General features: G+C 35.2%; 1 protein-coding gene across 1 annotated transcript in view; it reads right to left on the minus strand.

Annotated features, from left to right (window-relative positions):
• CCDC15 (coiled-coil domain containing 15) overlaps nt 1–17,661 on the minus strand; it is an 89,151-nt gene that overhangs the window by 45,168 nt on the left and 26,322 nt on the right. The window contains exon 9 of the mRNA XM_063094490.1: nt 10,745–10,867. Coding sequence (XP_062950560.1) covers nt 10,745–10,867 — 123 coding nt within the window. The remainder of the gene's footprint in view (nt 1–10,744; nt 10,868–17,661) is intronic.

Below are 17,661 nucleotides of genomic sequence, written 5' to 3' on the forward strand. Positions count from 1 at the left end.
TTCAATATAAGGTATATACCCAAGAGAAATGAAAAATATGCCCACAGAAAAACTTGCAACAAATGTTCATTCATAGCAGCATTATTCATGATAGCCAAAAAGCAGAAACAAGCCAAATATCCATCAATTCATGAATGGATAAATAAAATGTGCTATATGCATAAAATGGAATATTATTTGACAATCAATAAGAATGAAGTATTGCTATATGCTCCAACATCAATGAACTTTGAAAACATTATACTAAGTGAAAGAAGCCAGTCACAAAAGACCGCATATCACATGATCCCATTTATATGAAATGTCCAGTATAGGCAAATCTATAGAGACAGAAAATAGCTTAGTGGTTGCCTAGGGCTGGAGGTGGGGCTAAGGGAAAAAGGGGAATGGCTGCTAATGGATACAGGACTTTTTGAGGTAATGAAAATGTTCTCAAATTGATTGTGATGATATTTGTACAACCCTGTAAATATACTAAAAACACTGAATTACACACTTTAAAAGTTAATTGTATGATATGTGAATTACAATCCTTATTTGCATATTCCATATTTAAAAATCTGCCTAGTCACTAAAATTTATGTGTAACCCCAATACTCACAGTGCTTTTATAGTCCTTTACAGATATGTGCAGAGCTATGAAAAATTTGAGTGACCCAACATACATGTTGCCAGCTGAAACTGAACACAGCAATGTTCTCTGCCTTTTTGTTTCAGCTCTCACACTATAAATGTGTCCTTTCTGCAGTCTATTTAGTGCCAAATTTTTTGCATTTTTGTACTTTTTGTTGGTGATTTCAGTGTTTAAAATTGCCCCGAAGCATAAGGCTGAAGTACTATCGATTATTCCTAAGTACGAAAAGGCTGTGATGTGCCTTACAGAGAAAATGTGTGTTGGATAAGCTTCATTCAGGCATGAGTTACAGCGCTGTTAGCTCTGAGTTCAATGTGAATGCATTTATATTTTGTAAAATGTCTTCAAACAGAAACAGACATAAAACAAGGTTATGCATTGATTGGTTGACAAAAATGTTGTATGTGACCAGAGGCTTGCAGGAATCTAACCCTGTATCTCCCCTAGAATTTGCCAATTCAGTGTTTGTGGCAATTCCACAGAAAATAACTACTGTAAATAACAAGAATCGACTGTATATCTGAATAAGGATGTTATTATTTTTAAAGGTTTTTATTTATTTGCTGTGATATATAAAACCAGAAACTGATAAATAGCAAAATGCTAATGAGGATTACTCTGAAAGTTTTGGTTATTTTTTTTGTGTTTATCTTTTCTACAATAAAAATAAAATTATTTTCTGTTCTTGATAAACTAAGAAAAATTGAATTTCCAGTACTGGCAAAGGAGGAACCCCACTATGGCCTCTCTCTCTTGTTCGCTCATTGACTGTAACTAAAAACTCTGAGAACTGCAACCCCTGGGCTTTGGAGCGTGTAGGGGGTATCCTGAAGAGGAGTGACCTGGAAAAGTAGATCCCTTAATTCTGTGTACAAACTGGCACATACCCCAGACTCACCCCTGAGCTGTGCAGGCATGGGACAGACTTACAGGAGTATAAAGAAGGCTTGAAAACTGAACTAACATTACCCCTGTTCACAAAAGGTAAGATAGGACTTACAGTCTGAACTTAACCAGACTGACTGCCTGCTAGAACAAACAAACAAACAAAAGCTAAAGATGTAGCATTCTCCAGAGGATTTGAACAAAGTCTCACAAAACTTAAAATTAGTTGACACAGAAGAAACCAGGAAGATGAGACCAATTCTGAAGAGAAAAGATGATAATCAACAGATCCCAAATCCCAAGTTGACCCAGAAGTTGAATTAACAGACAAAGCCTTTAAAGCAGTGATTAACACTATGTTCTATGAGGTAAAGGTAGACACACACTTGAAGTGAATGGAAATATAAAAGTTCTCAGAACAGAAATAGAAACAAAACAAAACAAAAAAAAAGATGCAAATTTTAGAGACAGAAAAATACAATATGTGAAATCAAAATTTCATTGGACAGACTCAGTAGCAGAATGGAATAAAAGGAAGAAGTCAGTGAACTTGAAAACAGATCAATAGAAATGATCCAATCTGAAGACTAAAGAGAAAATAGTAAGACTGGGAAAAAAAATGAACAGAGCCTCAGGGATGTTTCTGTGGAACAAACAGCAAAATGTCTAACATATGTGTCATTAGAGTTACTGAATGAAAGGAGAAAAGAATTGGTACAGAAAAAATATTTGAAGAAATGGCCAAAAACTCCCCAAATTTGGTGAAAGACATACATCTATGGATCCAAAAAGTTCATCACCCCTATAATGGGATAAACTAAAAAAAAAAAAAAAAAAAAAAAAAAATTTATGCCCAGACACATCATAATTAAACTGCTGTAAGCCAAAGATAAGAAAAAGAATTTTGAAAGCATCTAGAAAAAATTGACATATTACATATAGGAGGATACTAATAATTACAAATTTGCTAAATCAGAGATCATGGAGACCAGAAGACAATAGAATAACATTTTTAATGTGTTGAAAGAAAAAAGCTGTCAACCCAGAATTCCATATCCAGTAAAAATATACTCAGGATGATGATAAAATAAAGATATACTCAGATGAAAGAAAATTAAGTGAGTTTGTCACCAGTAGACCCGAACTAAAAAAAAATGCTAAAGCAAGTTCTTCAGACTGAAGGAAAATGATACCAGGGAGAAATCTGAAACTTCGGGAATAAAAGACAAGCAGCAAAAAGAGTAAATATGTGGGAAATATTGTAGACTATTTTTCTCCTCTTAAGTTTTTTTTAAAAATGTGTGATTAATAAAAGCAAAAAAAAAAAGCTATCTGATGGAATTTTCAACGTGGGTAGACAGAATATGAGTGACAATTATAACAAAAAGGGGAAAGGGTAAAAAAAAAACCTATATGGTTGTAAATTTTCTACATTTATTTAAAGAATTTTTTTTTTTTTTTTGGTGGCTGGCTCATACATACATTTACTTAAAGTGGTAAAATATTAACTGGAAGTAGACTGTGAAGGTTTTGGTTAGGTATATTTTAATCCTGAGAGCAACCACTATAAAAGAATATAAAGACATAGAACCAAAAAGATAATAGATTAATTTGAATGGAATTAAACAATATTTAAATAAAAAGACTTCTGCTTGAAGCCATGATACTAACTGGATTTCCCCTCCTGCCTGGAAAGACTAAAAAAACAAAAAACAGACAAAATTTATGAAAGAATGGATTTCAGACATTGGACATAAGGAAGTACAGGACAGTGATTCCTCATAGATGGGAAGCAAATGTGGTTAAGCACTACAATTGCTCCAGCTTATTTTCTGAAGCATTTCCAGACCACACCACAGAGAGGAATTCCAGACACTGGCAGTCCCCCTGATGAGCAACAAGAAGAAACAAGGCTGCACCTTCAACACTTTATTTGTAAATCTCCTCAGTTAAATGTCCAGGTTCATTGCTTACATGTTCTGTTTTCCACACAACTGTAGGACACAATTTAGCTATGCTTTCTGTCACTAAATAACAAGAACCATCTTTTCTCCAGTTTCCAATAACATGTTCCTCATTTCCTTCTGAGCCTTCACTGGCAGTGCCTTTTTTCTATCAATATTTTGCTATGACAAGATAGATATTCTCTAAGATGATATAGGCTCTCTCTGTCATGGGCCTCAAAATTCTTCACCTCTACCCATTAACCAATTCCAAAACCACTTCCACATTTTTTAGGTATCTGTTATAGCAGCACTCTATTCCCAGTACGAAATAATAGCTACAAACTGGAAACAACCCAAATGTTCACCAATAGGAGAATAAACAAACAAACTATGGTATTATTCAAATAACGGAATACCACTCCGCAATGCAAAAGAATTACTGATGTAGCAACATGAGTAAATCTCATAAGCATTATGCTGAGTGAAAGAAACTTACTCAACAGGATTCATACTGTATATGAAATTCTAAAATAGGGAAAATTGATTGTAGAAAAAATCAGAACAGTGATTGCTTCTGGCAAGTAAAGAGTAAAGACTGACTGAAAAGGGGCATAGGAGAATTTTCTATCAATGGTAATGTCTTATCTCCAGATAAAGATTTGGATTACACAGAGGTATGCATTTTTCAAAACTGATGAAGGCTATTTAAGGGAACTTAAGGTTTATATATTCCATTGTATGCAAATTTTACCTCAAGAGAGAGAAAAAACAACCATAAGCAAAATATAGATTCTAATTAATGATATACATGCTTAAGTGATCAGGCGTGAAGTGTACTGATGTCTGCAACTTACCCTGAAATGCATAAAACAATAAGATGGATTGATGGTTGAACAGATAAATAGATTTAGTAAAATGTTAATTATAGAATCTAGGTGGTAGGTATATGGTTTTGTTCACAATAATATTCTTTCAATATTATGTATGTTTGGAAGTTTCTTAATAAAATGTTGGGGAAGAAAGAGAATGTGCCTACAAAAACCCTAAAGATCACACAAAAGAACTGTTAGAATTAATATACAAATTGGACAAAGTTGTAGAATGCAAAATCAACACAAAAATTAGGTTTCTATACACTAACAATGAACAATCCAAAAAGAAATTTAAGAAAACAATTCCATTTACAATAATATCAAAAAGAATAAAATATTTAGGAATAAACTTAACCAAGAAGGAGAATACACTGAAAACTACAAAATGTTTCTGAAAGAGACTGGATACCAATAAATGGAAAGACATCTTATTTTCATGGATCATAAGTCTTACTACTGTTAAGATGTCAACACTACGCAAAGCAATCTACGGATTTAATGCAATCTCTATCTATATATCAATGGCTTTTTTTTTTTGCACAAACAGAAAAATCCATCCTAAAATTCATATGGGATCCCAAGGGACCCAAATAGCCAACACAATCTTGAAAAAAAAAAGAACAAAATTGCAGGCCCCACACTTCCTGATTTCTAAACTTATTTCAAAGCTACAGTAACCAAAACAGTGGCACTGGCATAAAGAGAGACATACATATACCAATGGAATAGAATAGAGAGCCCATAAATAAACCCTAGCATATTTGGTCAGATGCTTCCAACAAGGGAGCCAAGATAATTTAATGGGGAAAGGACAAGTTTTTTAAACAGATGATGCTGAGAAAACTGGATATCCATATACAAAAGAACGAAGTTGGACTCTTACCATATCCCATACACAAAACTTAACTCAAAATGGATCAAAGACCTAAAACTAAAACTCTTACAGGAAAACACGGGAGAAAAGCTTCATGACATTGGATCTGGCAAAACTTGAATATGACACCAAAAGCACAGGCAACAAAAGAACAAATAAATTGGATTACATTAAAATTTAAAACTATTACATATCACAGGACATTATTACAGAGTGAAAAGGCAATCCAAGAAATGGGAGAAAATATTTGCAAATCATATGTCTGATAAGCAGCTAATATCCAGACTATATACAGGACTCCTACAACTTAACAACAAAAGACCTAATTAAAAAATGGGCAATGAACTTAAACTATCTCTAAAGAAGATATACAAATGGCCAATAAGCATATAAAAAAGATGCTCAACTTCACTAATCATCAGGGAAATCCAAATCAAAACCACAACGAGATATCACGTCACCTCCATCAGGATGACTATCACCAAAAACACCCAGAAAATAACAAGTGTTGATGAGAATGTGGAGAAACTGGAACAAAACCCTTATGCATTGCTGATGGGAACATAAAATGGTGCAGTCACTACTGTTTTCCATAGTGCCTGTACTAATTTGCATTCCCATCAAGGGTGTATAAGAATTTTCCTTTCTCTACATCTTCACCAGTATTTGTTATTTTTTTGTCTTTTCAGTAATAGCCAATGGCTACTTTAACTGGGGCCAACATCTCATTTTTAAAGTTCAATATGAAATTTCTCATCACACATTATAAGAAACACAGGATTATTTATTCATTATTTTTTTCTTCCCCAGATTTAGTCTTAAACTGTAAGGTTTTTCCCTTTTAAACTTTTCCATATGTAACAATATCCCATTAACACAGTGGTTTTAGTTAAGGGATGATATTGCCCCCCAAGACATATGTGGCAATTTCTAAAGGCATTTTTGTTTGTCACAACCTTGTGGGTACTAGGGGGGTATTGTGGGTATTAGGAGGCATTTTTGTTTGTCACGACCTTCTAGGTGGAGGCAGAGACTGTGGATAGAATGGAAGCCAGGGATGCAATGAGATGGAAATACCTCCAAGGGGTTGGTAGTATACCTGAGTATTTGCATATCTATACTACACATAAAAAATCAACATATTATATCACAGTTTAAAACATTAAGTGAAAGAAGCACACCGCAGAACAATTAATATAATACAATGCCATTATGTAAAAAGAAACACACGTACACCTATACACAATCCAATCGAAACCATATTTGTGTGTGAATCTGCACGTGCATGTGAATGTAAAGAAAAATGTCTGGCCAGATAAGCTTCAAACTACTGACAGTGGATATGTCTGGAGGAGTGAGGCTGAGGAAATAGAATAGTGAAAGATAGCTCTGACTTTTTACTATATATGCTTTTGTATTTTTAAAATTTTAAGAAAATGCATTCTCATATTAATTGAGCATTTTTTAGACACTAAAAATTAAACTAATTCCTAAAAATAAAAGGCTTTCTGGCTGTATTATGAAAGATAAATTGGAATGGAGCAGGAAGAAAGGGAAACTAGTTAGAAGGCCACAATAAAAGACCAGATGAGAAATGATAATGGCCTAAGCTAATATTGTGGCAGTAGGAACAGAAAGGAAGAGTGAGGTTTGAGACATGAAACCATGAAAACCTGGTGTTATCAATAGGATCTAAAAATTGAGGCAGAAAGGGGATTTAAAGACAATTCCTAGGATGCTGGCTTGTGTGACTAAGTGGGTAGAGGAATTGTTTTGGAATGAGTGATATGTTCACTTTTGAACATCTCTCCTCTGAGGTACATGTGAAATATCAAGGTTGAGATGACTGACAGGAAGTTGGAAGGTTAAAGCTCAGGAGAAAGAGCTGGCCTAATGACAGATTTCAAAATCATCATCATAACATGTAGTAGCTGAAGCCACAGAAGTAAAAATCACTCAAAGATAGACTGTGTTAAAAGATGGGTAAAAAAGGAGAGAGGCCAAGGAACACCAACAAGAAAGAAACCCAGAAAGCAGAGAAGGCTCACAAAGAGTGACCAGAATTTTAGGAATAAATCTGGAGACTGTGGTGTTGTAAGAAAGCAAGGAAGAAAAGTTTCAAGAAGAAACAAGCAGTCAACAGTTTCAAATGTTGCAGAAAAGTCAATAACATAAAAAGTGAAGTGTCAATTATTTTGTTAACAAGGAAGACACAAGTAACCTTGTTAAGAGCAGTCCAAGAGCATTGGTGGGGACAGAAGTCAGATTACAGTAAACTAAGAAATCAATGGATGGCAAAAATGGGGATAGTAAAATGGATTATCCTTTCAAGAAACTGGCAGTGATCATGGAAAATTTTATTTATAGCCTGATCACAACTATGTCAAAAACCAAAAAAGTCATGAAGGAATTATATATGCTCAAAACAGCTGTCTTTGAGCAATGGGTGGTTTTTTTTCTTTCTACTTTTCTATATTTTCTGTGTCTTATAAAATGCCCACATACTACTTTTATTATCAGAAAAGAATAGCTGTTTCATAATTATCTGCTTAAAAGAAAACTTGACTTGGAAAGGAGAGAGGAAGAGACAGACAAAGTCAGATAAACTCAAGGGAATATCTTTTTAAATGGAAAAGACTTGAGAATATTTATAAGTTTAGAGGGAAGAGGTAAGAAAGGGAAGGTGGTTGAAGATATATTCATGATAGGGACAATAGAGCAAGGATCTAGAAGAACAGAAGGTAAAAGAATCCAGAATATGGATCCAGATAGACAACTTTTCCTCTAAGATAGTAAGAATAGGCAATGATGGCAAGAAAAAGTAAGTGGTTGAAGTAGTTATTTTGTGATCGTTTCTATTTTCTTTATGAAAGTCTGAAAGTATGGGGATGCAGCAAGAAGTTTAAGAATGATTTACGGTTTAGAACAGTCAGTGTGGGGCACTGGAGAGGGAGCTGACAGTGGACAAGTGAGAAAAATGCTAAGCAACACTAGGAACCTGGCTGTGACTAGAAACTCTAAGTATAAAGGTGGCATAAATCTACACCATTATAGTGTTTTCTCCTATAGGGCTAAATTTGGGAGACTAAAAGGAGAAAGGACTGTTTCAGGGTTGAGGATTTTCAGGATTAGTATGGCAGAAGGACAAGAGAAAGAGGTTCAGACCACCAAAGCTGCACTTTGAATTGAACAGTCAGGACTAGGTACTTTTCCATGCTTTGGGAATGTCCTATGCATCCTCTATCACTGATTACACTGTTTCCTAATTGCTATGGTTTGAATGTTTGTCCCCTCCAAAGCTCATGTAGAAGTTTAATCCCCAATACGGTATTTGAAAGGTGAGGCCTTTTTTTTTTTTTTTTTTTTTTTTCAATATTACATCTCAAACTCTAATTGAGAATGTCAACTTTCAGTTAACTAGATTGTCACTTTTCTTTTATTTTTAAAAAATTTATTTATTTATTAAGAATACTCATGAGATACAAAGCTGATTGTTCCCCCTCCTGCCCATGATGTGAGGGCCAGATTCATACTGGGGGCACACCCATTACCAGAAATTACTTTTGTATCCTTTATCCCCCAACCTCCCTCCCTCTCCCCCTCCCCCCCCCCACTCCAATTTGTAGCCCTAGGAATGTTCCCTTCTTCTGTTGGATCATGGCGCTACTGTAGTCTTTCTTTCCTGCCTTCCTTTCTCTCTTAGTTCCCACATATGAGTGAGCACATGCAGTATTTATCCCTCCGTGCTTTGCTTGTTTCACTCAATGTAAGTTTCTCCAGGTTCATCCACGTTGTTGTAAATGGGAGTATTTCATTCTTTTTTATGGCAGAGTAGTATTCCATAGTGTATATATACCACAGTGTATATATACTTATATATCCTTATAAGGTGAGGCCTTTTTAAGAGGTGATTGGATCATGAGGGCTATGTCCTCATGAATGGATGAATGGATTAGTCCTTTCATGGATTAATGCGGTAACAGATTAAACAGTTATCATGGGAGTTGACTGGTGGCTTTGTAACGAGAGGAATAGAACAACTGAACATGCTCTTGCCCTCTCGCCATGTGATACCCTGCACTACCTCATGGCTCCGCAGAGAGTCCCCACCAAAAACAAGGCCCTCATCTCATGGGCCCCCTGGAACTTGGACTTCCCAGCCTCCAAAACTGTAAGAAATAAATTTTATTTCTTTACAAATTATCCACTTTCAGGTATTCAGTTATAAGCAACAGAAAACGGACTAAGACAATAATTGTCTGCTTATGTATTAGTCTCTCTTACATATAAATGTTTTATTGACTGGCCTAATTCATTCATTCAAAACATACTTAACAAGAGATTACCAGGTACCAGGTACTATGCTAAATGCTGTTCATATAATGGTAAATAAATTAGGTATGGTGCCTTTCTCATGAATCTATGTTCCAATGGGAAATCTCTAGATAATAAGAAAACATGTAAATAAATAAATAATTACAAATTATTTTGCACTGAGAAGGCAACAAACAGAATGCAATGATAGAGAAAGACAGAATAGGGGAGATCTATTTTTAACAACGTAGTCACAGAAGTCTTTTCCAAGAAGGTGACATTTAAACCGAAACCTGAAGGATGAGAGGAACCAATGTTGTGAAGAATAAAGGGAAGAATATCCCGTCAGAGGAAAAGACATAGGCAAAGGACCTGAGGTAGGAAAGAGCCTGGCATAGTTCAGGATATATAAATGTAGAAAAAAACCTAACAGTATACCCTTAGCCCAACCTTCTAGACTCAAGCTAAAAATCACAAGAGGAGTGGTTCAGTCTTGAAAATCTCAGTCCATATCCTACTTTCTACCTCTTTGCCTCCCTTTTATTCTGTTCTCCAAAGGGAGCCAGAAGGAAAATTTCTATTTATCTCTTTCATATAGATTAACATTGCTGGTTGCCTGAAGCCTTTGTTTTTAAAATAACATAGAACCACAAAATAGAAACTATCCAGAGAGTGGTAAATTTCTAGTGGAAATAAACTAGACTTTGGTTTAAGCCATAAAAAAAATCTTAGTAGGCTAGGGTATGATAACATTTTCTTAAAAAACTATAGATCTAAGTCAATACCCCCCAAACCTTAGGCAATATAACCTTTACAAGTTCCAGCCCAAACTTGACTAGTTTATTTCTAGGTGATCCTGCCTTGTGCTCTACCAGCTCCATCTTACTGATGGAAATCTAGTCCTGGCCTTTGGGCAGGAGATCCTTATATCCTCTTCCCTGCAGAAACTGCTCATTTCTTCCTCTCTCATGTCATAGAATGCAATGGCCATCAGAAATATACTTTTTATAAAATAATATACAACATAGTTTTTCCAATAGACAATAGCTCCCAACAATACTCTAGATTTCAGTTAGAGCCCTAAAATAATCTTAGGTCAGAATAGGTTTGCACACTATGAAATAAAACAGAAATCTGCTTTTCTGATCAGTCCTACCAGCTTAATAGGTGCCTATAATCCTGTCTAAATCCTGCTGCTCATACCCTATGCCTGCTTTACCTGTTGTCTGCTGGAAGTGTCTCTCTGGTTCCTGGATGGAAGATGCTGATGGCTATCCAGAAGCAAATCCTCTTGACATTTTTCAGCTGTCCCAACAGATAGCTGCTGCCTAAAGTATAAGCTCTAAAAGATACAAAAGCACTTATTACCAAATGTGTGAGCAGTAACATAACAGTAGTAATACTGTAGTAGGAAATCAGTGAAATGCCTGAACAGGAATCCCAAACTCAAATCTTAAGGAAACTCAACATGATGCAAGAAAAAAAAGAAATCACAATAAGGTCAAAAAAACCCCAATCCAGGTCAGGACATGTATGAGAAATTTAACAAAGAGATAGAAATCATAAAAAAGAACCAAGCAGAAATCCTGGAAATGAAGAATTCATTCAATGAGATAAAAAATATAACCAAGAGCTTAAGCACAGGCTAGAACAAATGCAAGAAAGAATTTCTGAACCAGAAGACTGGCTTTTTGAATTAACCCAGTTGGACCAAAAGAAAGAAAGAAAAAAGCTAAAAATGAAGAAAGCCTATGAGATCTATCAGACAACCTTAAGCACACAAACATCCATATTAGGGGGTACTGGAGGAGGAAGAGAAAGGAAAAGGCATTGAAAGCACATTTAATGAAATAATAGTCAAAAAGTTCCTAAGTATTGGAAGCGATATGATCTCCCAGATTCAAGAAGCTCAAATATCTCCAAACAGATTCAACCCAAAAAGGACTCCCCAAGACATATTATAGTCAAATTGTCAAAGGTCAAAGACAAAGAAATAATTCTAAAAACAGCAAGAGAAAAGCATCAAGCCACCTATAAGGGAATCCCCATCAGACTTCTCTACAAAAACCTTAGAGGCCAGGAGAGAGTGGGATGATATAATTAAAGTGCTAAAAGAAAAAAACTGCCAGCCAAGAATGCTATACCCAGCAAAGCTATCCTCCAGAAATAAAGGAGAAATATTATCTTTCCTAGACAAACAAAAACTGTGGAAATTCACCACCACAACACTGGCCCAACAAGAGATCCTCAAGGGAGTCCTACATCTGTAATCAAAAGAGTGAGAACTGTCATCATAAATACACAGAAAGTATAAAAACCACCAGTAGAACAGAAATGCAAATGAGAAAGAGAAAAAAAATGTTATCTTATCACTCCAAAAAAACAAACAAACAAAGAAAACAGAAAAGACAAACAACAAATGGGGAAAAAAGAAACAAAAGAAATAATGGCAGGAATAAGACGATACCTTTCAATAATAACCCTAAATATAAATGGATTAAATCCCCCACTTAAAAGATACAGACTGGCTGAATGGATTAAAAAACTAGACCCAACTATATGCCACCTACAAGAAACTCACTTCACCAATAAAGACACACATAGACTAATAGTGAAGGGATGGAAAAAGACATCCCATGCAAATCGAAACCAAAAACAAGCAGAAGTTGCCCTACTTAGATAAAATATCAGATAAAACAGACTTTAAACTAAGAATTATATAAAGAGACAAAGAAGGACATTATGTAATGATAAAAGGATCAATACAGCTGGAAGATATAACAATCATAAGCATATATGCACGGAACATTGAAGCACCCAGATATATAAAGAAAATGTTACTGGATCTAAAGGGATAGACCACAATATAATAATAGTTGGGGACTTCACACACCTCTCTCAGCATTGAACAGATCACCTAGACAAAAAATTAGCAGAGAAATATTGTATTTAAAGGGCACTCTAGACCAAATGGACTTGACAGACATATACAGAACATGTCATGCAACAACTGAAGAATGTATATTCTTCTCATCAGCACACAGATTATTCTCTATAACTGACCACATATTAGGCCACAAATCAAGTCTCAACAAATTTAAAAAGATTGAAATCATATCAAGGATTTTTTCAGACCACAGTAGAATAAAACTAGAAATTAAAAATAAACAAAACTTTGGAAACTATACAAACACATGGAAATTAAAAAACAGGCTCCCGAACCACCAATGGGTCAAAGAAGAAATAAAGCAGGAAATCAAAAAATTCCTTGAAACAAATGAAAATACAAGCACAACTAACTAAAACCTATGGGATACCACAAAAGCAGTCCTAAGAGAGATTATTCCAGTAAGTGCTTACATCAAAAAAGTTGAAAGATCCCAAATAAACAACCTAATGTTACACCTCAAGGAACTAGAAAAGCAAGAACAATCCAACTCCAAAATTAGTAGATGGAAAGAAATAATAAAAATCAGAGCAGAACTAAATGAAATAGAGACCAAAAAATATGAAAGACTGGTGAAACAAAAATTTGGTTGTTTGAGAAGATAAACAAAATAGACAAACCATTAGCTAGACTAACCAAGAAAAGACCCAAATATCAAGAATCAGAAATGAAAAAGGAGGTATTACAACTGATTCCACAGAAATACAAAGAATCATTAGAGACTATTGTGAGCAACTATCACTAACAAATTTGAAAATGTAGAGGAAATGGATAAATTTCTGGATATATCTATCTCTCTCCATACACAAAAATCAATTCAAAATTGATTAAAGACTTGAAACTGTAAACTTCTAGAATAAAACATACGGGAAATGCTCTAGAACAGGACTAGACAAAGACTTTATGAATAAGTCCTCAAAAGAACAAGCAACAAAAGTAAAACAAGTGGAATTACATCAAACTAAAAAGCTTCTGCACAGGAAAGGAAACAATCAATAGAGCAAAGAGACAACCTTAGAATGGGAGAAAATATTGGCAAACTATGCATCTGACAAGGGGATAATTTCCAGAATATATAAGGAATTCAAACAACTCAATAGTTTAAAAAAATAAATAACCTGATTTAAAAATGGGCAAGGGAGATCAATAGGCATTTCTCAAAAGAAGACATACAAATGGCCAACAAGTATATGAAAAATTGCTCAACATCACTAATCATCAGAAAAATGCAAATCAAAACCACAATAAGATAACATCTCACCCCAGTTAGACTGGCTGTTATCAAAAAGACAAAATAACAAATGCTGGGGAGGATATGAAGAAAGGGGAGCCATTATACACTGTTGGTGGGACTGTAAATTAGTACAGCCATTATGTAAAACAGTATGGAGATTTCTCAAAAACTTACAGAGAGAACTAGCATATGACCCAGCAATCCCACTACTGGGTATATACCCAAAGGAATGGAAAGCATCGTGTTGAAGGGATACCTGCACCCCCATGTTTATTACAGCTCTGTTCATAAGATACAGAACCTAAATGTCCATCAACAGATGATTGGATAAAGAAAACGTGGTACATATACACAACAGAATACTCACTCGGCCATAAAAAAGAATGAAATTCTACCATTCACAGCAATGTGAATGAACTTGGAGAAAATTATGTTAAGTGAAATAAGCCAGGCACAGAAAGAGAAATACCACATGTTCTCATTCACATGTGGGATCTAAAAAAAGAAAACAAAACAAAACAAGCAAACAAACAAAAATACAGGAGATCAAATGTGCATATCACAAAGAAATGATTAAGTTTCACAATGATAAATGGGCTAATTACCCTGAATAGATCAACACACACTGCATACATGTATTGAAATATAACTATGTACCTCATAATTATGTACAGTAAATATGCCTCAGTAAAAAATTTTTAAAAATAAGAAAACTTGGAGGATTATGGTCTATGGAGAGAAAATATTTCTAGATCCTTGTAAATCTAAATGATTTCTTATGAATATATTACTGTAAAGATATTCTTAAAAAAAAAAGTAAAATTAATAAAATAAAGATAATAATAGTATCTATCCCACAGGTTTACTGTGAGAATTAAATGAGATAATGCATACAAAATTCTAAGATGGTTTGACTATGGTGAGTATTCAATGAACATAAGCTGTTATTCATAATAATTCTATTGCTAATATTAATAACAGAGAACACTATCATAATCATCTTGGTTAGTAACATAGCTCTGACAAGCCCAGCCCAAACTCTAAATGATTTACTTTCTGCTGCTTGCTCTTTACTATACTCTGCTGTACCTGCTCTCTGGCAGAGCCTGGATCCTGAATTTCATGTAAAACATATACATGGCTCTCTGGAAATAACTCCTTTCTCCATCTCTCATCTGTCATATCATGTGATGCCTGCACATTGTTCCTGTGCTAAAAGACAACATAAACATTGAACATAAATTATCCAAGCAGAAGTATCATGCCTATGGCAATAGTAAAAGCTTCAGCAAAGAGGCCTGAAGTAGTTTCAATAGGTCAGAATGGTGTGATACATCACAAAAGAAGAAATTATACTCTTTGCCCATTATTACTGACCTTAACGCTAAATTCCAAAGCAGTTACTACACCGCCCTGTCAATCTTGAGCCAAAAGCTAAGCAATTTATTCTCTGCTACTTACTTCTCACTATATTCTGCTGTACTTATTCTCTGGGAGAGGCTAGGTCTTGAATATCAGGTAAAGCATACCTATGGTACTCCAGAAGCAACTCCTCTTACAATCTCCCATTTTTCAAAAGATGAGAGTTGTTTGATATAATTGTTCCAAAGGAACAATAAAATACAAAACTGATGGTCTAAGCAGAAATGAAGGGCTGGTGACACTATTATAGACTTCAGTGACAATCCCAGAGGAATCATACTAGACAAGGATAATAAAACACAGTGATGGGTGTGCATGTGTGTGCTGTGTGTGTTTAACATAAAAATTTTCAAACATATATCAAGGTAGAAAAAAATAGTATAATAAGTTCCAACATATCCATCAGTCAACTTCAACAATTACCAACACTCTGCTTTTTAATCTCTCCTGTGGAGAATACTAACATTAATAAAACAAATGTATTTCACAGGACCTAACTTTTTAAAATTACATATAGAAATGTTAAGCTTGCAAAAGACAGGAAACTTTCCTCAGGCTAAAGTCTCTGTTGTAGATAAAGAATTGTAACAGCAGAATTGCTGGCTCAAAGGGCAGATGTCCTTGGTGCAGGTTAACCTACTGATTGATATGTTGAGAAAGTTGCTTAATTGTTATGTAAATATACTGAGGACATTGTTGTAGGAAAAGAAAGTGCTTGCTAAGAACAAGCTTTTGTTGGTGGATCAACTTAACCTTTTACAAATTGCATTATGGAATGTTACTTTATTTCACTGATGTTACTTTTCCATTGTTAAAACTATACTTAGCTGTCCATCATCAGATGAGTGGATACAGAAAATGTGGTACATCTACACAATGGAATACTACTCAGCTATAAAAACGAATGAAATACTGCCATTTGCAACAACATGGATGGACCTCGAGAGAATTATATTAAGTGAAACAAGTCAGGCACAGAAAGAGAAATACCACATGTTCTCACTTATTGGTGGGAGCTAAAAATTAATATATAAATTCACACACACACACACACACACACACACACACACACACACACACACACACAACCGGGGGGGGGGAGAAGATATAACAACCACAATTACTTGAAGTTGATACGACAAGCAAACAGAAAGGACATTGTTGGGTGGGGGGAGGGAGAAGGGAAGGAGGTTTTGGTGATGGGGAGCAATAATCAGCCACAATGTATATCGACAAAATAAAATTCAAACAAACAAACAAAACTATACTTAGCCATAACTATGCCCATGTCCTTGTGTTATTTGTAAAGATTAAATCAACTGAATTTTTTTGTGAAACTTCCTTGTCTTTACAATAAAAGGGAGAAGCTAACTTTGAATCAGGGCTGTCACATTTAGCTTTTTCTCCTAACAGGACAGTTGCTGAAAGGCAGTCACTTTGGGGCTTCTTACTGATCAGAAGAAATGGGCTTTAAGTAATCCTTTGTATCTCTGTCACCCATGGGGAGAGGTGACACTCTCCTCCAACTTTTTTCTTTGAGTATTTTAAAGCAAATCCAAGATTTTTCTGGCACATTTTAAAATAACTGAAGACATTATACTTTTAGCCTAACTCTGGAGACCTTAATTTTATGTATCCCACAAACAAGCTAGCTTGACAAGCTTCAGCCCCAATCGTAAGTAATTTAGTCTTATTTCTTGTTTAGAAAGTATACAGTCCTCTTACTGTATTACCTGTTCTCAGGGCAAGCTTGGTCCAGGATTTTAGGTGTAACATACTGATGATACCCCAGAGGAAATTCCTCTCTCATTCTCTGTTCTCTCATAAAAGATGAGAACTGGTGAGAAACATGTTCTAATGGAACAACTGTACTAGTCCATTTGTGTTGCTATAACTGAAATACCTGAGACTGCATAATTTACAAAGAACAGAGGTTTATTTGGCTTATGATTCTGAGACAGCTGCATCTGGCACAGGCCTCAGGCTGCTTCTACTCATGGCAGAAAGTGGCAGGCAGCAGGTGGGTACAAGCAGATCACACAGCAAGAGGAAGCAAGAGAGAGAGACAGAAAGTGCCCAGGTCTTTTAAACAACCAGCTCTCGCAGGAACTAACAGAGTGAGAATTCACTTACTACCTCTCCTCCCCCAGGGAGAGCATTAATCAATTCATGAGGGATCCGCCCCCATGACTCAAACAGCTCCCAGCACTGCCACATTGGGGATCAGATTTCCACATGAGTTTTGGTGGGGACAACACATCCAAACTCTATCAACAACAAAACCAGAAAACAAATAGTCTAACTAGGGCAATATGCTAAGCATAATATCATAAGCTTCAGTGAGAACTACAGGGAAATGGTACCAAGTAAAAATATTCTGATACATTTTTATATGAGCGAGATCCCAACTCTATAAACTTCAATTCTTAATTCCAAACCATGGGCAAAACAGTCTGACAAACTCCCAAATCTTAATTTAGGATCCGCTACTTCTACCTACCTTGTTCATGTAGGGGCAGTATGCTTATGATAA

Source organism: Cynocephalus volans, chromosome 4, assembly GCF_027409185.1.
Source record: "Cynocephalus volans isolate mCynVol1 chromosome 4, mCynVol1.pri, whole genome shotgun sequence".
NCBI classification, from domain to species: Eukaryota; Metazoa; Chordata; class Mammalia; order Dermoptera; family Cynocephalidae; genus Cynocephalus; species Cynocephalus volans.